Source organism: Eptatretus burgeri, chromosome 8, assembly GCF_056783735.1.
Source record: "Eptatretus burgeri isolate ZD-2024b chromosome 8, Ebu_testis_v1, whole genome shotgun sequence".
In the NCBI taxonomy this organism is placed as follows: domain Eukaryota; kingdom Metazoa; phylum Chordata; class Myxini; order Myxiniformes; family Myxinidae; genus Eptatretus; species Eptatretus burgeri.
In genome coordinates this window covers 24260654-24282662 of record NC_140968.1, presented here as the reverse complement: position 1 = coordinate 24282662, position 22009 = coordinate 24260654, and the positions used below count along the sequence as shown (strand labels likewise).

At 47.1% G+C, this 22009-nt stretch overlaps 1 protein-coding gene across 1 annotated transcript; it reads left to right on the top strand.

The window, feature by feature from the left end:
- The first annotated feature begins 2992 nt into the window (after nt 1-2992).
- On the top strand, nt 2993-21777 carry LOC147021330 (pituitary tumor-transforming gene 1 protein-interacting protein-like). The gene is made up of 7 exons (XM_085891179.1): nt 2993-3182; nt 8641-8693; nt 12369-12474; nt 13702-13804; nt 19202-19267; nt 19533-19579; nt 21229-21777. Exons 1-7 carry the CDS (start codon nt 3059-3061, stop codon nt 21267-21269), a joined length of 540 nt encoding a protein of 179 aa, XP_085747305.1. The 5' UTR covers nt 2993-3058; the 3' UTR covers nt 21270-21777.
- The last annotated feature ends 232 nt before the right edge of the window (nt 21778-22009 follow it).

Below are 22009 nucleotides of genomic sequence, written 5' to 3'. Positions count from 1 at the left end.
GTGCTTACCGGTCATAAACCATTGCTGATGATCATTGACAAGCCATTGATCGCCGTCCCACCGAGATTGCAACGAACGCTTGTAAGACTCCAAGGGTATAATTTTACAATGGAGTACCAGCCTGGGGGCAGACAATGAGCTTACAGATGGTTAATCCCACCTTCCGAGTCCACTCAATACAACTACAATTGACTTGGACTTGCGTGTGGATTTTGTCCGCTTCTCTTCTGAGAAGTTTTCTTAGCTACAACAGGAAACACTTTGTGATTCTGACCTGAGTCAACTTTGAGACTATATTAACAGTGGATGGTCAGACCTTCTGAAGGACCTCCCATAGGCTCTGAGGACATAGTGGAGTTTTCCGGATGAATAGTTTTCTTAAAGGAGAGAGAGTCATTATACCTAAGAGTATGAGAAAAGACATTCTGCAGAAACTCCACTCAGGCCATTTTGGGCACGAGAAAACCAAACTGCTGGCTTAGGACGCTGTGTATTGGTACAATATCAACGAGGACATTGATCGGCTTGTGAAGTGCTGTCCTACCTACCAGCGACACCGGAAATCTCAGCTGCCTGAACCACAACAGCAACATGACATTCCATTCTGACCATGGAGTCAAGTCGGATGTGACCTGTTCTACTTCGATGCAGGTCAGTGGCTTGTCATCGCAAATTATTATTCAAAATTTCCCAATTGTCCGCAAACTACCCGAGTCAACCACCATCTGCACGATCGTTGCGACCTTGGGACAGATATTTTCTGACTTTGGAATACCTTATAGGTTTATGAGTCATAATGGTCCTCATTTCTCCAGCGTGGAATTTCGTTCATTTGTTGAGAAATGGAATTCTCACCACATCATGTCATCCTCAACATCCCCCAAAATCTTCATTTCAGGAGCTCCCAGCGTATGGTGTGGTGCCCCATCAATGTACGAGGCGAAACAAGATTTCTGAACCCACATTTCGTGGGAACAGTGAACCATCTGCAAGGTCTGGTGTTGAACCTGTGAACCACGATTGTGACGTCACTCGCTACCAGAACAAAGATAGTTCATCAATTTCCCCAACCTTCTGCAAGTTCTACTCCACATGTTGCCTCCTTCACAGAACCTGACAACTGTCCATCCGATCAACACTTTGTTTATCTGATGTTTGCATTTATACACTTTGGTTATCTGGTGTCAACACATTAGTGTGATAATGATCTAATGACACATTGCAGAGATGTCATGGTATCACATTAGTTTGCTGTTTTTACTTTATCACTTTTCTTCTTCTTCTGGAAAAAGGGACATATTATGGTATTACTTTAGTTTGCTTTTGGAAATGAAGCGGGAGTTCCAGGGCGTGGGGCATTATGGGTATGCGGTCGCGGGAGCACCACGCCATGATTCGGGTACCTGAATAAACGATCGTTCTCTTTAAACATTACCTCCTTTATATATACTAGTACGTGCCCCTACATGCATGTCTGTACGTGCGTGCCTGTATGTGCGTGGCCGTACGTGCAAATTTTTTTTTTAAACTGCTTGCCAGAAACAATCACACAGGCCGTTCCTTCGCTCTCGCGTGACCGTACGTGCGTGACTGTAAGTGCAAACCAAAAAAAAACAAAAAAAATTTCAAACAACCACACAGGCCGTTCCTTCGCTCTCGCATGCCCGTACGTGCGTGACCGTATGTGTGTGACTGTATGTGCAAACCAAAAAAAAAACAAAAAACTTTCAAACATACACACAGGCCGTTCCTTCGCTGTCGTAAACGACGACTGGATTGGGGCATTGTGTTTAAGAAAATCGAGAAAGTACAGAAATCGAGAAAGAAAGAATACAGTATGTTGATAAATCGAGAAACAAAAATCGAGAAAGAATACAGTACTCGTCACTACCCGGAAGTCCAGAAGTTAAGTCCTCACTGTCCGGAAGTTCGCATATCGCAGTTATGATTATTCGCAATTTAGTTTTAATAGCCAATTATTCAATTAGCGCCAATGTATTTTGCCTTTTCGCAATGTCATCGCAAGGAAAAACACAAAGAGAAGAGAAGAGAAAAAAAGAAAAAAAACGTACGTGCAAAAAAAAAAAAAAACCCCAAAATATATATTTTTTTCAAACAAACACACAGGCCGTTCCTTCGTTCTCGAAAACGACAACTGGATTGGGGCATTGTGTTTATCTATAAATGCGCATAAGAAATCGAGAAATTTTTAGAATACAGTAAGTCATCACTATCCGGAAGTCCATACGTTGTAACCTGTAATGCCGAACGTGGCTGAGGATGTCTTCCCCAACGGCCACGCCTACGCAGCAATGTGTCCTGTCATTGGTTGGTAAATAAATGGCCATAACTTGGGAACCGCTTGTCCGATTAATATCAAACCTTGAAAAGGCACATCCTCAGGTCCCCAGCAATATACCTGGCATGTTTCAATTAGATTGGACGAGTGGTTGTCGAGAAACAGTGGTCACGGTCACAGACACACACAGACACACACAGACACACACACACACAGACACATACACACACAGACACACACACAGACACACACACACACACAGACACACACACACACACACACACACACACACACACACACACACACACACACACACACACAGACACACACACACAGACACACACACAGACACACACACAGACACACACACACACACAGACACACACACACACACAGATTGCTGGAATATTTGATTGATTCCACATTAGAACTTTACATTTCTGCACTCTGCCTGCTTTTTACCATCCAACCAACGTGGCGGTGTAACGGCGGCGGTTCCGTGGGAGGTGAATTACGGTGTTGGATTTATCCGCGTTGTTCACATCGCTCTAAACTGTGGCCACCATGTAACACGATACAGATAGTGTAACAGTGAATTATTATGCTTTATTGTGGGAGATTAACTTCTACTTCAATGAATCAACGATTCACAAATGGCACAAAACGCCGGTACTGTGGATTCGGTTGGACGACAAGGTTTCCGGAAGTGACGTTCGGCTTCACGTGACGTGTCGAGGGAGTTTTTTGTTGTGCCGGTCAATGCTGATTCCTGTGCAGGTTTCTCTCCATCAAAACATGGATTCCGGTTTATTCGTCTTGTGTTTCATTGTTGCCACATCTATGTCGATGGGATCAGCTGTCGAAGTATCTCCTCATCACAGCGGTGAGATCTTTCAGGCTTATTTAATTATTTATTCCTCCTCACATTATTATTATTATTATTTAATTTCGTGGAAACCAGAAGTCATTTCACTATTTTCACGTCTAGTACTAGACGAGGTTATCTTTACGTTATCGTATGTGAAGTCTTGGCGAAAGAGTCGATGAATGACGCAGGAGAAGGACATTTGTCCCACTCTGACTGTGCAACATGAACACCACATTATTTAATTAATTCGATCTTCGATCAGTTCATCGATTTGAAGGATCCTCGGGGCACGGTTCAATTAAGGATCCTCGGGGCACGGTTCAATTCAGGATCCTTGGGGCACGGTTCAATTTAGGACCCTCGGGGCACGGTTCAATTTAGGACCCTCGGGGCACGGTTCAATTAAGGACCCTCGGGGCACGGTTCAATTTAGGACCCTCGGGGCACGGTTCAATTTAGGACCCTCGGGGCACGGTTCAATTTAGGACCCTCGGGGCACGGTTCAATTAAGGATCCTCGGGGCACGGTTCAATTAAGGATCCTCGGGGCACGGTTCAATTTAGGACCCTCGGGGCACGGTTCAATTTAGGACCCTCGGGGCACGGTTCAATTTAGGACCCTCGGGGCACGGTTCAATTTAGGACCCTCGGGGCACGGTTCAATTTAGGACCCTCGGGGCACGGTTCAATTTAGGACCCTCGGGGCACGGTTCAATTTAGGACCCTCGGGGCACGGTTCAATTTAGGACCCTCGGGGCACGGTTCAATTTAGGACCCTCGGGGCACGGTTCAATTTAGGACCCTCGGGGAACGGTTCAATTTAGGACCCTCGGGGCACGGTTCAATTTAGGACCCTCGGGGCACGGTTCAATTTAGGACCCTCGGGGCACGGTTCAATTTAGGACCCTCGGGGCACGGTTCAATTTAGGACCCTCGGGGCACGGTTCAATTTAGGACCCTCGGGGCACGGTTCAATTTAGGACCCTCGGGGCACGGTTCAATTTAGGACCCTCGGGGCACGGTTCAATTTAGGACCCTCGGGGCACGGTTCAATTTAGGACCCTCGGGGCACGGTTCAATTTAGGACCCTCGGGGCACGGTTCAATTTAGGACCCTCGGGGCACGGTTCAATTTAGGACCCTCGGGGCACGGTTCAATTTAGGACCCTCGGGGCACGGTTCAATTTAGGACCCTCGGGGCACGGTTCAATTTAGGACCCTCGGGGCACGGTTCAATTTAGGACCCTCGGGGCACGGTTCAATTTAGGACCCTCGGGGCACGGTTCAATTTAGGACCCTCGGGGCACGGTTCAATTTAGGACCCTCGGGGCACGGTTCAATTTAGGACCCTCGGGGCACGGTTCAATTTAGGACCCTCGGGGCACGGTTCAATTTAGGACCCTCGGGGCACGGTTCAATTTAGGACCCTCGGGGCACGGTTCAATTCAGGACCCTCGGGGCACGGTTCAATTCAGGACCCTCGGGGCACGGTTCAATTCAGGACCCTCGGGGCACGGTTCAATTTAGGACCCTCGGGGCACGGTTCAATTTAGGACCCTCGGGGCACGGTTCAATTTAGGACCCTCGGGGCACGGTTCAATTAAGGACCCTCGGGGCACGGTTCAATTTAGGACCCTCGGGGAACGGTTCAATTTAGGACCCTCGGGGCACGGTTCAATTTAGGACCCTCGGGGCACGGTTCAATTTAGGACCCTCGGGGTACGGTTCAATTTAGGACCCTCGGGGCACGGTTCAATTTAGGACCCTCGGGGCACGGTTCAATTTAGGACCCTCGGGGCACGGTTCAATTTAGGACCCTCGGGGCACGGTTCAATTTAGGACCCTCGGGGCACGGTTCAATTTAGGACCCTCGGGGCACGGTTCAATTTAGGACCCTCGGGGCACGGTTCAATTTAGGACCCTCGGGGCACGGTTCAATTTAGGACCCTCGGGGCACGGTTCAATTTAGGACCCTCGGGGCACGGTTCAATTTAGGACCCTCGGGGCACGGTTCAATTTAGGACCCTCGGGGCACGGTTCAATTTAGGACCCTCGGGGCACGGTTCAATTTAGGACCCTCGGGGCACGGTTCAATTTAGGACCCTCGGGGCACGGTTCAATTTAGGACCCTCGAGGCACGGTTCAATTTAGGACCCTCGGGGCACGGTTCAATTTAGGACCCTCGGGGCACGGTTCAATTTAGGACCCTGTTTGTTTGGTACCGTGGGTGCGTGTGTTTGGTAGTGGGTTAAGGGCACTCGATGCGAAGGTACGTAATGGTGTGTGTGTGTGTGTGTGTGTGTGTGTGTGTGTGTGTGTGTGTGTGTGTGTGTGTGTGTGTGTGTGTGTGTGTGTGTGTGTGTGTGTGTGTGTGTGTGTGTGTGTGTGTGTGTGTGTGTGTGTGTGTGTGTGTGTGTGTAAGGTAAGGTAGAAGATGAAAGGGTGAAAGATGAGTGAAAACAGGAAGAAAAGCAATTTTCAACTGAAGGGATTTGTAAAATGTTCACTCTCAGTTTGGAGAAGGAAACCGGTCATGTGACTCGACGTCAAATGAAATGCTGAGATTTTGCAACCTCTTTATAATGGGCTTTATTTACCTCTGTCACCAAAGGTGGATGAGGTTATGTTTTCACCCTTCTCTGTTTGTTTGTCTGTTAATTACCGGAATCCTTAAGATTTCAGCAATTATGTTGGTCGGTTGTGTGTGTCATTCTGTGTGTCTGTGTGTCTGTCTGTCTGTTTGTGTGTTTGTTTACTCTGTAGCAGCCACACCGTTTCAGCGATCAGAACCAAACTGGGTACAGACGTCGGCCATGGTCCAACTTCGACACTTGTCGTTTTTGGTGAATCTAGGTCAAAGGTCAAGGTCAAGATCACCGAAAAACCGAAATTCTTATTTTCACAATAACGTACACTAAAATGGTCGTATTGACTTTAAACCAAAACAAAAATGCGCATCTTCCAATTCTCATCCAAACATATGTCTCATTGGGGGTGTCGCACCAACACCCTTCTTAGTGGTCGGGGGTCCAATGTCAGGGGGGTCGGGTCAAAACTTTCAAATTGCGATTAAAAACGCCATTTCAAGTCCGATTGACTTCCAAGTTATGATCATGACCAAACTAAGTGCTATAACTCATTAAACAGTGGCACTATCGACTTGTAAGAACCAAATTGATTTCCGGGTTTTTGTTTTTTCAGAGATCATGGAGATATGACAAAGTTAATCCGGCAATTCCTTGCTCGACGAGCAATTTCATTTGTTTGTTTGTTTCTCGGATATCTCATAAAGTTGTTTCCGTATCCGGATGAAATTTGGTGGGCAGGTTCGGCGTGTGACGAGGACGAACTGATTCGATTTTAGTGAAGATCCGGATCTTTTACTCGGATTTTTAAAAGTGATTCTTCACCATTGGGAAATGGGGCTAAAAATGATATATAGCACGATATCTCAAAAAGTTGTGGACAGATTCGGATGCCTGATTAATAATTATTTATTTGCTTGAGATTATTTTGATTGATTTGAATTTACTTATTTTCACCACAAGGAAATAAAAAGTTCTTCAGTTTTTTTCCTTATTAATAAATTCCTTTGTTGACGTTTCAACCTGTCCGTGCTTGTCCTTTCCTTCCATTGATCCAGCATTGTCCGAACCTAGATAGACGAGGAGGTAATTGCCAGACTAATTAACCTGTAATCGTCGGCACGAACCAGCGGTAAACGCTCGGCCGCCCTACTTAGATCTAATCAACATAAGATTGGTGCATCGCTGAGGGCGCGCTCCCCATTCAGGAAGCCATGTGACCTCTAGTTAAATGGCAAATTAGACGGTGGACACTGGAACTTGTGGTTCTAAAGCAACCCACCGTACCACGAAGTTAATTGTTAGCGGTGGCCCCAGGTCTAGCTCTTCCGAAGACAAACGGGGATTAACCCCCTCATCATACACTCGGTACCCATGGCCGTAACGATATCATTGAATTTGGATTGAAAAACCATAATTTTTTTTTTCTTCATGTTGGCCTATTTGATGGCAAAACGTCGATAGCTGCCTGGAACCACCTCCACCACCGAAGGTGAATGGAGGTTATGTTTTCAACATTTTTTGTTTGTTTGTGAGCCCGATGTCTCAAAAAAAAATTATGGACTGATTCTGACGAAACTTGGTGGACAGGTTAGGTATGTGACCATGACAAATGAATTCGATTTTGACGAATATCCCGCTCTCGGTCGTAGAATTTCTAAAGTGATTCTTCATAATTGAGAGGAGGGCTTAAAATGATAGGTTGCATATCCCGTAATGCAGACGGATGTGGCTGAGTTGGTTCGGTGACGAGAACCAGACGATTGGATAATGTGTCAGGTACGGATGTAGATCCGGCCGATCTGTGGGATACAAAATGTAAACTATTCGGCCTGATGGAGGTACATGCGCTCCACCAAGTGCCATTGTGGTTTGTTTGGAACCCGTAATCTCAGGGACAGCACTGTCCTCACTAACAAGCAACCACCGTTTTTCAATTCGGACCTATTATATGCTAATATATTAGAATTTCCCATAAATACACTTTGAGGTACTACACACATTTTATATAAGAATCACATGATAAATGTGTCGTGCTATCCTTGTGCCCGGTGTACTGTACTTTGTTTGTTTTTTTTAATTTTTTTTTTTGAGATTTAGAAACTATGTGTATATTACACATCATTATGTGGAATTCTAGAAATTGACTGCTTTCACTTTCAGCCTCGTATTTGAAGACGTGACATCAGAAATGCTTTTGTGCATACGAGATTTTTTGGAACGACGTCTGAATGCTGACTAGGCATTCCACGCATGCACTGCACTGTGTTTGTGTTTGTTTGTTTACAGTGGCTCGACGGGGCACCTTTAACCTGCCGTCGCTCACACGACATCCGATTCAAATAATCTTTTAAACATAATTTTCAGCATTTAAACCAAAGAGTCGAGATTCCAAAAGAGTTGGTGGTTAACCATAATCGTATTCCTGGATGTAAATCGGACTCACAAAAATATCGGAAATACAATCGATACAGAAATCTAGTCCAATTAAATTTCTCTTGTGCCACTGGAACCAAACAGAGAATATATTTATAACATCCCTCACAGCTTCCACTCCTCACCCCCAAACATGATTAAACAAGCCACAAATATGTCCTTCCCATCGGTATTCAGAATCGCCCAAACCCGATACACCGTCTCCCTCCAATTCTGTCGTCGTGTGGAGGCGCACCCCAGCTTTCTCTGAGTTACTTTGCAAAGTATTCTCAGCTTTTGTTGGAAGCTTTGTGAGCCATTTTTGCTTGCAGTCCTTGTTGCGTACGCTCGATAGTTTCTCGTGGTTCCTGTGCATGCACCCCGAGCATTCTGGGGCAGATTATGTAATTTTTAAATTTCCATATTTGGGAGCATGGATGGACATTTCTCATTGGCTGTGTGTATGTTTCTGCAGGATGTGCAATGTACACCAATACGAGCTGTGAGCAGTGTCTGAAGAACGTGTCGGTGAGTCATACAGGTGGAAAATGAATTTCTAACTGTCCCATCCACTTGACCACCTCCTTTGTCATTCAGCTCAAATGGCCATACATGATAATCTATCTACAATTCCAGCAATGTCTGTCTGTCTGTCTGCGTGTCTGTCTGTCTGCGTGTCTGTCTGTCTGTCTGCGTGTCTGTCTGTCTGCGTGTCTGTCTGTCTGCGTGTCTGTCTGTCTGCGTGTCTGTCTGTCTGCGTGTCTGTCTGTCTGCGTGTCTGTCTGTCTGCGACCGCCGTTTCTCGACGACCACCGGTCCGATCGGATTGAAACTTGCCAGGAATATTTCCGGGGACCCGCGGATGTGCCTTTTCAAGGTTTGATGTCAATCGGATGAGCGGTTCCCAAGTTACGGCCATTTATCTGTCGACCAATTACAAGACACGGTGCTATGACGTCACGGATGAAGTCACAATTTTTTATTTTTTTTGCACGATTGACGTCACAATTCTTCTTCGTTTGGTATGATGTCACAATCGACGCTGGGGACCTGAGTATGTGCCTTTTCAAGGTTTGATATCGTTCTTCATCCGTTTCAGCTATTTCCCAAGGTTTGAATTAATTGTTCAAATTATTAATTAATCCCAAGGTTTGAATTTTCCCAAGGGAAAGAGCTGTTTCCCAAAGTTTGAATTAATTGTTGTGCTTGGTAGACATTTGTGAATACATTTACAGAGGGAGGGGGGGTGAGGGGGAGGGAGAGAGAGGGGGGTGAGAGAGAGGGGGTGAGGGGAGGGAGAGAGAGAGATGGGGGGAGGGAGAGATGGGGGTGAGGGGAGGGAGAGATGGGCGGGGTGAGGGGGAGGGAGAGATGGGCGGGGTGAGGGGAGGGAGAGATGGGGGAGGGAGAGATGGGGGGTGAGGGAGGGAGAGATGGGGGGAGGGAGAGATGGGGGGAGGGAGAGATGGGGGGAGGGGAGGGAGAGATGGGGGGAGGGAGGGAGAGATGGGGGGTGAGGGGAGGGAGAGACGGAGAGATGGGGGTGAGGGGGAGGGAGAGACGGAGAGATGGGGGGTGAGGGGGAGGGAGAGACGGAGAGATGGGGGTGAGGGGGAGGGAGAGACGGAGAGATGGGGGGTGAGGGGGAGGGAGAGACGGAGAGATGGGGGGTGAGGGGAGGGAGAGACGGAGAGATGGGGGTGAGGGGGAGGGAGAGACGGAGAGATGGGGGGTGAGGGGGAGGGAGAGACGGAGAGATGGGGGGTGAGGGGGAGGGAGAGACGGAGAGATGGGGGTGAGGGGAGGGAGAGACGGAGAGATGGGGGGTGAGGGGGAGGGAGAGACGGAGAGATGGGGGTGAGGGGGAGGGAGAGACGGAGAGATGGGGGGTGAGGGGGAGGGAGAGACGGAGAGATGGGGGGTGAGGGGAGGGAGAGACGGAGAGATGGGGGGTGAGGGGGAGGGAGAGACGGAGAGATGGGGGGTGAGGGGAGGGAGAGACGGAGAGATGGGGGGTGAGGGGGAGGGAGAGACGGAGAGATGGGGGTGAGGGGAGGGAGAGACGGAGAGATGGGGGGTGAGGGGGAGGGAGAGACGGAGAGATGGGGGTGAGGGGAGGGAGAGACGGAGAGATGGGGGGTGAGGAGGAGGAGACGGAGAGATGGGGGGTGAGGAGGAGGGAGAGATGGGGGGTGAGGAGGAGGGAGAGATGGGGGGTGAGGAGGAGGGAGAGATGGGGGGTGAGGAGGAGGGAGAGATGGGGGGTGAGGAGGAGGGAGAGATGGGGGGTGAGGGGAGGGAGAGATGGGGGGTGAGGAGGAGGGAGAGATGGGGGGTGAGGAGGGAGGGAGAGATGGGGGGTGAGGGGGAGGGAGAGATGGGGGGTGGGGGGAGGGAGAGATGGGGGGTGGGGGAGGGAGAGATGGGGCGGGTGAGGGGAGGGAGAGATGGGGCGGGTGAGGGGAGGGAGAGATGGGGCGGGTGAGGGGAGGGAGAGATGGGGCGGGTGAGGGGAGGGAGAGATGGGGCGGGTGAGGGGAGGGAGAGATGGGGCGGGTGAGGGGAGGGAGAGATGGGGCGGGTGAGGGGAGGGAGAGATGGGGCGGGTGAGGGGAGGGAGAGATGGGGGGTGAGGGGGAGGGAGAGATGGGGGTGAGGGGGATGGAGAGATGGAGGGGTGAGGGGGATGGAGAGATGGGGGTGAGGGGGATGGAGAGATGGGGGGTGAGGGGGAGGGAGAGAGGGGGCGTCACAATTCAAGGGAGGGAGAGAGGGGAGGGCGAGAGAGGGGCGTCACAATTCAAGAGAGGAGGGGCAGGAGAGAGGAGGGGCAAGACTAGGGGGGGAGAGAGGAGGGGCGAGAGAAGTGGGGCGAGAGAGAGGGGCGTCACAATTCTTCTTCTTCTTTGTTTGATATGATGTTACAATTGACGCTGGGGACCTGAGTGTTTCCCAATTATGGCCATTTATGATACGGTTGGTCTGATCTAATTGAAACAATGCCCCAATCCAGTCATCGTTTACGAGAGCAAAGGAACGAAGCTGCAAATACTGGCACGCACCTACGGGCACGCACTAGTGAGTATAATGTTAAAAAAAAAAATAATCCATGGTTGAGGCTTGTGGAAGAGCCAGGACACAACATAACAAAGGGAACATCAGGAAAAAGGAGAAACACCATTAACAGGCCAAAGGGAGCCGGTAAATGGAGACGGACAAACGGGTTGCAGGTAACAATGAGGGTTAGGGAGAGCACAAGTGGTGGACAAGATGGATAAGTAAGCATAATTTGTGAGGGGTGGGTTGGGGTGGCTTCACAGGTGTAGAAAAGATCATGGTTTTAGATGGTGGGGGGGGGGTGACCTGAGATGGTTGTGAACAGCTGTTTCGAAGCCTGGTGTTGGCTTGGCAGTTAGGGTGACTGGCGTGGGATTCTAGGGTACCGAGTTTGAGCCCCATTGGCTGCTGATTTAACACCAGGTGGAGTTTACTGAGCTTGTCATCCTTCCGAGGTTGGCAAAATGAGCACCAGTGTACTGGTAACAGGGGCACCGCATCAGCGGCATAGCTACGTCCCGAACCGTCGATACGTCCCGAACCATCAATACAATCAGCAGCCTCAAAGGATCCATTTTTGACCATTTTTATGTAAAGCTGTGATGTTGGCTGATTTCCAAGCAGATGGAAGATGACCTATGGCAAATGACGGTGAAAAGGGCAGAGAGAGGAAGTGCAAGAGCAGCAGAGCAGATGACTTTTTTTTTTTTTTTTTTTTTTTTTTTTTTTTTTTTTTTAACACGTGAGCTGATGCCGTCCAGTCCAGTTGCAGAGTCAGTTGAGAGTTGCCAGAAATTTTTCCACCTTCTCAGGTGCAAAAAGTCGACGAGCAGTTGGGTACGACTGGGAAGGATGGGTACAGATCAGGAGGGTTTAGGGATACATGATTTTGAAGCAAACACTGTATTGAGGCATTCACCCTTCTCACGAGCGGAGTCCGTTGTGGTGCCATTTGAAGTGAGGGAAGGGATGGAAGGGGAGCATGTACCAGAGACTGACTAAACAAGGCACCACCAGGTTTTAGAGGAGGGAAACAAGTTTGAAAGCTCATTCTTGAGTTGTGGGCTTTGTGGAATGCTTTGAAGTTGCCTTCGGCTGGTTATACATGTTTGCATCATAATGTAGCTTCCGTCCTGCTCTCTTTAGTGTTTCTGGTGCTTTGTGGACAACAGCTGCAAGGACTACCCAACATCTAGAATTTTACCCACACATTCCTGCCAATTGTCAAAGGTTCGCTGGGGCATGTGCTGGGGTATGTATGCCTCCAATTCCCATTCTCTACAAATTTCATCCAGAACATTTTGTTGAACCAACTTCACTTTTGGGTTTAGAAATGCCTAACGAATTGCATTGTATTTGCTCAGTGTGTATTTTTACCTGTATAGATGAATTTTCTGAACATTATCTCAGGCTCCTCTCTCAGGCTCCACCATTATCTCAGGCAGCACACGCACGCTTGGTCTTTGACCTTAAGTTAAGTGATGCAACTTCCCAGATTACACCGGGTGTTGATGGCGCCATGTGATGCTTTATTTTTCTCATAGTCAGTGAGCAATTAAGAGAAATCTTCCAACTCCACCTTTGCTTGTGGTTGTTTGTCCGTGCTCTATTCTCTAAATGCTGAATCGGGTGAGAAAGCAGAGCGTACCCTTTCGTATGATTCGGCTGGGGTCGGAATTCAACAACCGACCTCCCAGAATCGCAGTGGACGCTCTAAGCACAATGCCACTGAATGGTCATTAGGCCGTTATTTGTAAAATCAAGTTATTAATGTTGCATTTCCATCAAAAATTAGCTTCTTTTTTTTTTCATAATTTAAAAAATAAATTTGGATCTAGTTTAATTTGGGCCTGCTGTTGGCTTTACGGTCAAGGTGGCTGGCTTAAGATCTTTAGGATTCCGAGTTTGAGCCCCTGTCGTTCCGTTGAAATAGCACCAAGTGGGTTGACTCAGCCTGTCATTCTTCCGAGGCCGGCAAAATGAGTACCAGCTTACTGGGGTAATAAGCCATTCGAGTATCCTGCGTCAGAGTGGTGACCCATCCAGGACTGCACTGATGTACTCCTTAGCCAAATGAAACCTCCTTGGCAGCCTTTTGTGCCTTACGGCATGATAGGAATGGTCATTTTATTGTAGTTGAAGTTTTCAAACCTACAAACCGAGCTCTTCCATGAGCCTTAGAGCTTTTTTTTCTTTTTTCTTGCATTGTATTTGCTCTCGTTGGTGATCTTTCAGTTTTCAAAACGATTTTCCTCCATAAGAAACTTTTTTTTTTTTAATTTTAAAAACTTTCATGATACCAAAGCTGTTGTGTCCAGTGACCTTGAGGTACCGATTGGATTTGTGGATCTTGGAGATTTGAAGTCACAATGGGGGAGGGGGAGGTTGTGCATCTCACCAACAGGTGAAGGGAAAGGTTGGGAAAAGTGACTGAAAAGATGATACTCAAGTTTTTTTGATTGTGTTGTGATCTCTGCAGTGAACTTTGAAGCCTTGATAATTGCCATGGCAACACTGGCTGGACTCATTCTGCTCTCTGTTACTCTCTGTTGTTACTGTTGCTGTCGTCGCAACTGCTGCAGGTACTGGTGCAAGGAATAATTTTGAACTTTGTACAATATGAAATATAACTCTTATTACCTCAATGTTTTACACTCCTGATGAAGACGACAAAAGCGGTATTCGTTTTGGCAAAAAAATGTGAAGAATTATTTTCACAAAAATATCTCAAAATAAGAATTTAAATAATTTAAACAAAATGGCCACAAATAACTTTTTTTTTTTCTGGCAGTGTGCACCACCTGGCTACCCTCCTGAAGTCATTCCCTCAATCTCGAGACTGCCGCACACTATCCAATGTTCGCCGACGCAAAGCAAAAAACATTGTCGGCGACAAATATTGACTGCCACACACTTGACTTGCATTACACGATTGTCGGTGTCACCATTTCCGAATAAATACAGGGAAAGGATGACAAGGGTGAAGGTTCCCAGCACTGTTGTTTTGGCACTCGTGCTGATATGATGCCAACGTCATGCCAGGAGAAAGAAGTGTCTATGGGTGGAATGAAAGCCAGCTCAGGGCTTGTTAAACGAACTTCCTGTAGAAGATGAGGGAAATCGTTTTGGCACTCGTGCAGATATGTTGCCGACGTCATGCCAGGAGATAGAAGCGTCTATGGGTGGAAGGAAAGCCAGCTCAGGGCGTGTTAAACGAACTTCCTGTAGAAGATGAGGGAAATCGTATTTTTATGAGGAAATACGTTTCCTTTGGTACCAGGCCTCTGCATGAAACTCTCATTTCCGATCCTCCTTCCTCTTTAGTTTGGGGAAGACGCTTTTAAAATGAGTATCTTCATGTTTAAACGGACATTAATTTTTGTTCCAAATAAATCGATTATTAACTTTGCAACAAAGGAAATGAATTGGCTTTCAAATAGTACCAGTTTTATGAGAGCGAGTCTCGATAATGATTTGATTGTTTTTGCCACAGGAAATCGAGTATTGCAATGGCATATATTTATGTATATGACACAGACACAGACACAGACACAGACACAGACACAGACACAGACACAGACACAGACACAGACACAGACACAGACACAGACACAGACACAGACACAGACACAGACACAGACACAGACACACAATAGCCAAAAGTATGTGGACACTCCTAAGTAGTGGAATCAGCTATTTTAGCCATACCCATTGCTGACAGGTGTATAAAATCAAACACACAGCCATGCAATCTCCATAGACAAACACTGGCAGTGGAATGGGCCATACTGAAGAGCTCAGTGACTTTCAACATGGCAACGTCATAGGATGCCACCTTTCCAACAAGTCGGTTCATCAAATTTCTGCCCTGCGAGAGCTGCCCTGGTCAACTGTAAGTGCTGTTATTGTGAAGTGGAAACGTCTAGGAGCAACAACAGCTCAGCCACGAAGTGGTAGGCCACAAGCTCGCAGAACGGGACAGCCAGTGCTGAAGTGGGTCGTGCGGAAAGTCGTCTGTCGTCCGTTGCAACACTCACTACAGAGTTCCAAACTGCATCTAGAAGCAACATCAGCACAAACACTGTTCATTGAGAAGTTCATGAAATGGGTTTCCATGGCCAAGAAACTGCACACAAACTTAAGATCACCATGCGCAATACCAAGCGTCGGCTGGAGTGGTGTAAAGATCACCACCATTTGATTCTGGAGCAGTGGAAACATTCTCTGGAGTGATGAATCGCGCTTCACCATCTTGCAGTCCGACGGATAAATCTGGGTTTGGCAGATGCCAGGAGAATGCATAGTATGAACTGTAAAGTTTGGTGGAGGAGGAATAATGTTCTGGGGCTGTTTTTCATGGTTCATGCTAGGCCTCTTCATTCCACTGAAGGGAGATAACACGACAGAATACAATGACATTCCAGACGATTCTGTGCTTCCAACATTGTGGCAACAGTTTGGGGAAGGCCCTTTCCTGTTTCAGCATGACAATGCCCCCATGCACAAAGTGAGGTCCATACAGAAATGGTTTGTCCAGATCGGTGTGGAAGAACTTGACTGGCCTGCACAGAGTCCTGACCTCAACCCCTTCAACCACCTTTGGGATAAATTGGAATGCCGACTGAGCCAGAACTTATCGCCCAACATGTGTGCTCAAGCTGAATGGAAGCAAATTCCTGCAGCAATGTTCCAACGTCTTGTGGAAAGCCTTACAAGAGGAGTGGAGGCTGTTATAGCAGCAAGTGGGGGGGGGGGGGGACCAACTTTATATTGTTGTGGTTGACGAAATTCACAAACCACCATTCAGGTCCCTTAGGTGAGATATCTCTGTAAGTATATGTGTAGTTAGGCCCAAACCCGTTGTTTCGAGGGAATAAATGTCATTCAGTCGGGCTACGACTCTTCAGGATAGCCGTTTTTCTTTTACTATCTTTATTTTGGACCAGCCGCCATTACAACCACCACCAACCACGTCTCAACAGCCATCACACAACAACCACCAACCGCAACGCCGCTTCACAACAACAACCACCAACCACAACGCCGCTTCACAACAACAGCCACGACCTTAACCGTCACAACTCGCCACCATCGCATCACCGTCATTCCCACGCCACTTGTGGGCGCCGATGCTGGACTCGTGCGGGGTGCGGGGCGCGCACCGAGCAGCGTGTTCAGAGACATCACAGACTTTCCGAAGAAAAACGGATCAAAAACGACTCGCGCCCACTTCTGTTCCGTCCTATCGGAGAGCGTGGGGCGATTTGGCCCCGCCTCCAGGGCGTTGGAGTGAGGACGCTATATGCAAATTCATGGATCAAAAAGCATTCACGCCCACTTTTCCTCGGTCCAATGGGGAGCCAGTTAGAGAGGTGAAGGGTCGGAAGCAGAGGGTCAAAGGTGAAGGAGCGAAGCCACGGGGCTTATATAAACGGCTGCGTTCGTCAGTAAAGTAAGTTGAGAGTGGTGCGTTGGAACGAGTTGTCGGTGGAGCTGGGAAGAAGAGTCCGAGTTCGGAGAGGAGAAGTCAAGAGTGAAGAGTTGGGACGAGCCAAGAGAGGAGATGGAGAGGGCGATTAGACGGAGCTGTGGAGAGGTGGCGGCGGCGAAGGCGGACGAGGGGGTGCTCGCGTCGGTGCCGGGAGCGGCAGAGGGAGAGGCCGGCGGCGCGACCGAGGTCGAGGTGGAGACGCTCGTCGCGGGACCCGAGACGGTGATATCCGCCATCCCCCGAGCATCAACAACCCCCCTCCTGTTTCCCCCCGCGCTGAGATAGTGCGACAAGGGGGCCCCTTTCCCACCCCCTACCAGACACTGTCCGCGAGGCCCGCGGAGTTGAGGCGCCACCGCCGCTCCGCGTCTCATCATCAGACGGGTAGGCCCGACACTGTCTCGGCCCCAGGCCCGCCTACCCCCCTCATCCTTGAGGGTGGTTCTTTTCTTTTGCTTTGGGTATACGTGTTGTCGGCGCCGTCTGTGAAGTAAAGTTGTATTAGTGTTGCCGTGTGCTCGGTAGTCGGATAGCTCTGCATTGTCTTCTTCTTTTATATTTGCTTTTTGTGTAATATTGTGTTTCTTCTCCTTTTACATGTGCTTTTGGTGTAATTGTATATGTGTGCTTCCCGTTCATCGCGAAATAAATGTGAGTTATGTTGAACTGTTTTCCCGCTTCGCTTCGTCTTTTCTTTCATTGAATCTCCATCTTGCTTCACGTAAAGGGTTGGTCGTGGGCTAAAACGCCCGATAATTAATCGAACCGTCGAGGCCGACGAATAACACCGCTCGGTTATCCCGATAGTACGGAACGGGTCGCTTAAAGTGGCCCGTGTCCGAAGTCGACCTGCGGCGAGGTGCGATCGCCCGGTCTACCCTCCGTGTGGGTACTTAGGTAGGTCGAATTTGGCGAGCAACCCTATCCCACGCGGGGGCCGATTGGCACGATCGTGGTGAGACCGAAAGGTCCACCCGTGACTGGTTCCCGGCGTTAGTCCGAGAGGGTCACGACTGGATTGTCCGTCCGGTGGGCGACGTGCCGCGATTCGAGTTACGTGGCCGTCCGCACGCCGGCGGGCGCGAATCCGCAACAATATTAATGCCCATGATTTTGGAATGAGATGTTTGACGAACAGGTGTCCACATACTTTTGGCCATGCAGTGTATCTATAAATGGAATATTTTTTTTTAATAATAAGTGTACTGAGACTAGTTCTATTGCTTTCTCAAGGATTGTTAAGTACAGGAAATAAAGGACAGGTTTAGGTGACTATATTGAAGTTTCCTCATACCTTTTTGGGTGTCGAAGTTCACAAAAGGTATGATGTTTTATTTATTTATTATTAATGCTGCAGGTGATATAACGTTTATGGCCATAAGCCACTGAAAGCTGAATTTCAATTGGTAATACATTTTGCCGCTTCTGCGATCGTTGGAGACTGCCGAACATGACAACGTGATGCACAATTGTCGCGGATAACTCGTTGTAAAAGTTGAACATGTTCAAATTTAATGATTGTTGCCAACACACCTGAAAAGCTAGTTGATGAGGCTCATCATCCACCCCAGAATGATCGGTGGGCACGCGCAGAAACCCGAGGAAACGGTGATGTTCGGGTGACAAAGCATATCGTGTGCACAAGATAAAGATTGTTAAAATGGCTCACAAGGCTTCTAAAAGGAGCCAGAAATACTTGGAAATGTACCTGTTAGAAAGGGATGTGCCTCTGCACGACAAAAGATTTGGATAAATTTCTCAGTTCGCCCAAAAAGCTGAGATCTTGCAGCTTTCCAGACTGCGAAATGCCGACGACGTGGATTGGTGCAAGGCCTGTGTCCGGTGCGTTCTAACTGACCTCCCAGATCATCCCCGTCACTGATAGATGGTCATATCTGGGCTTGTCGATGCACAGGGTAAGTTTAAAGTTATATTTATTATTAAGCATGTTTGGGAGTAGAAGCTGTGAGGGCCATTTGAGTTGATATATTTATTGCCACTTTAATATAAATGCTGAAAATAGTTTATAAGGCAATTTGAATCACAGATTTTGTGCGAGCAACAGTAGGTTAGTGCTTGGCGAGCAGAACTGAGTCTGCAAACACACACATAACACGCCTGCCAAGCTAGCATTGATGCGTCATTTCAAAAGTTCCGTATTCTCAAGTGTCCAGGTTGGTGTCTTCTTCTCGGGCATCTGAGAGCTACTGTGCCTCCCTGCTTTGCTTCATCAAACTGTTTTTGGAGTAACACTACAATGGGTTGTAATGCACAACCTGTGAGCATGAACATGCACTGGAACAGGCTCAATCACAATCTTACTTCTTCCTTTCTTCATTGTCATTGGGCTTTCGCTTCGTCTTCGTGTTAGGGTTTAAGGGTTTGCCATTTTCGGTCGATAGTACTCTGCTTTTGGAGCTGAAAGCTTTGTTTACAAGTTAAGTTTTTGCAAATGCAAAATTGAATGCGATTCTCCTTGTCTTTGAAGCAATGCCAATGAAGATGAGAGATGGGAACAGGAGAGGAGAGCAAGACTGGAAAGGCAAGAAAGCAGGTAACATTGCATGCCAATTAAATATAACACAGGTTTAGGTATCGAAACAAGTTTGTCACCTCCCTTGGTCAGGTTCCTTTCGCATTTATTTACACTAGGTGTGTCGATGCATGCCGACCATTTAACGATCAAGGAATAAAATGAAATCTAACAACGTACATGCTCATTTTATTTACAAATGACTTGTTGATTTTGTTGCTTTATCTGCAGCCAAATGGTGGAATTGTCATCAGAAATGAGAAATTTATTTATTTTATATTGACAGGAAAGCAGAAAGGAGAGTCAGATCGGATCAGATTCGCAGGAAATACGGTAAATGAAAACTACTCTTTTTCACTCCGATGGATGGTCAAATCGATCTCGACCTCGGTGAAATGTTTCATGTTTTACCACCTGCTCTTGTGTTTTTCACAAGTGGATCCACATTCTAGATTTGGTCATTTTCGTCTTCTCGTTTTGCCAATGGTTTGTTGAACATTTACACGAGCAAAGAACCCGCCAGTAAGGACTGGTCAATTCCCCCAGAATTAGCATATTTTAGTATGACTTGTAACACCACCTCCTACGTGGCAACATAATGCCACTCACATTTACAGGGAAAGAATTGGGGTCCTCCCACCATCCTGAACACCAAGGACTGAATTTTATTTTTCATACCCTCCTCCCCCTCCCCCCCAAATCCTTCCTGAATACAACCACCAGTTTTAAACTCGTTCAGGAGTGAGGACATGCGTGCGCAAGCACACAGACACACACATTATACTTGACAAGTTTCACATGTTGTATACATGACACATTATACACACATGTAGGTGGACACTTTGACCTGGTTGGTCTCCTTTCCATCTCCTGAAAACCACCCATGTGTGGAGGAAGCAGTCAACAGCAAAACACACACACACACACACACACACACACACACACACACACACACACACACACACACACACACACACACACACACACACACACACACACACACACACACACACACACACACACACACACACACACACGAGAAACCTGGGAAGGATCGCACTTTCCCACACCTTTGAAATTGCTTTACACACCACTTTGATTGGGTGATTCTCAAGTGTAGTGTGATACCCCTGGTGTTTTACCACCCTCCCTCCCCCCCCCAACATGAAAAGGAGAAGCATTCAACTGTCTGTCATCAAGGGTTCCTGCTGTCAAAGATGAATAAAACGGTAGTTTAGCCAATAATCGATTTATTTGTTTGGAAAGCTAATACTTTATTTACTTCAAACAAAGAATGTCCGTTTAATAAAAGTTTTGTTTAAAAAAACCTCTTTCAGTGAATGAAGAAGATGCGGGAATGGGAAACAGTAACATTTATTATTCTATGAAGCAGGAACCCTTTAGCACATGGAAGGAGCACACAAAATTATACACAGTAATACTTCTTAAATCAATAGGGAAACTAGAATGGCACTCGGGAGAGCACGTACCTCAGCCAGGCTGATTAGTTTACATTTTGTATCCCACTGATGGGTCGGATCTGGATTCAGACCTGAACCAAAATCTAATCGGCTTGTTCTTGTTACCTAACCAACTCGTCCACCAGGTTTTGTCCAAATCCGTCCATAACTGAGATATTTTGTTCACAAGTAAAGACAGACAGACAGAGGTGAAAACATAACCTCCATCCACCTTCGGGGGTAGAGGTAAAAAAAAAAAAAAAAAGTGCAGGGAAGGGGAACACCACCAACAGCTGCAGCAGCAACCGTTATCAATTTTTTTTTAACGTTTTACTTCATTATATATTTTTTATTTTTGAATGGGTACGTAGGGGACGGAGGGGGGGGGAGGGTGATGACCTTTCCAATAATGTTTTATGAAAATCATTTTTTCCCCCTTCATATTTTCTCCATTTTTAGAGATATGCAATTTTCAAAGTTGAATGTGTTTGGAATAAAATGCTGAAGCTGTTCTTCCTGCAGGCCTGCTGAATGGTGATGCGACGTACTCCCAGCTCATCTAAATGGCAGGTTCCACAACAAGTGAGCCACGGTTGTATTGATGAATACTCAACCAACAGTGATGAATACCATTTAAATTTCCATTTGTATTCCTGCTTTAAACTGCAATCTTATTTTCCCACTTCTTGCTGCTGAGGTTACCAGTCTTGCTTGCATCACAAACACACAGTTACGGAACTTTGTGCGCAATTCCGTCACATCCGTGTTCACAACCTTGTTTGATCATTTAATTTTTCGTTGGAGGAATTTCTCAGAGGCACTTGTAGATTGTTTACAGGAAGTATGTTTGTGTCCTCTTTGTTTTTTTTTTAAAATGTGATTTGAGCATAAAAAGCTGGGAGGTGTTATTCCACCATCACTGTATGTTTCTCTTATCTTCCACAAACTAGTCAATGGCAAAAATAAATTAAAATAAGAATACTTGTTTGTTATGAAAGAACATATTCTGAGCTTGTTTCATTAAAAATCTTAATGTCAACCTTTTTTTATCGAAGTAAAAGGTAACTGGAACACTTTGTGTGGATTTTGTTTTTGGTACGGTGACTTCAAATCATGTCAAACATTTGTTCACAAGGAAGCCGAATATACAAAGTGTGTATGTGGCAGACAATATGTACTATTTACATGACAACACTAATGGGATAGTGATATATTATTTTTGTCTATATAATGTTGTGGTTTCCCACCCGTCGACGTGTGGGCGACCGCTTTTAGCCAATGGCGGCCGCTCTCGTCCACCGAA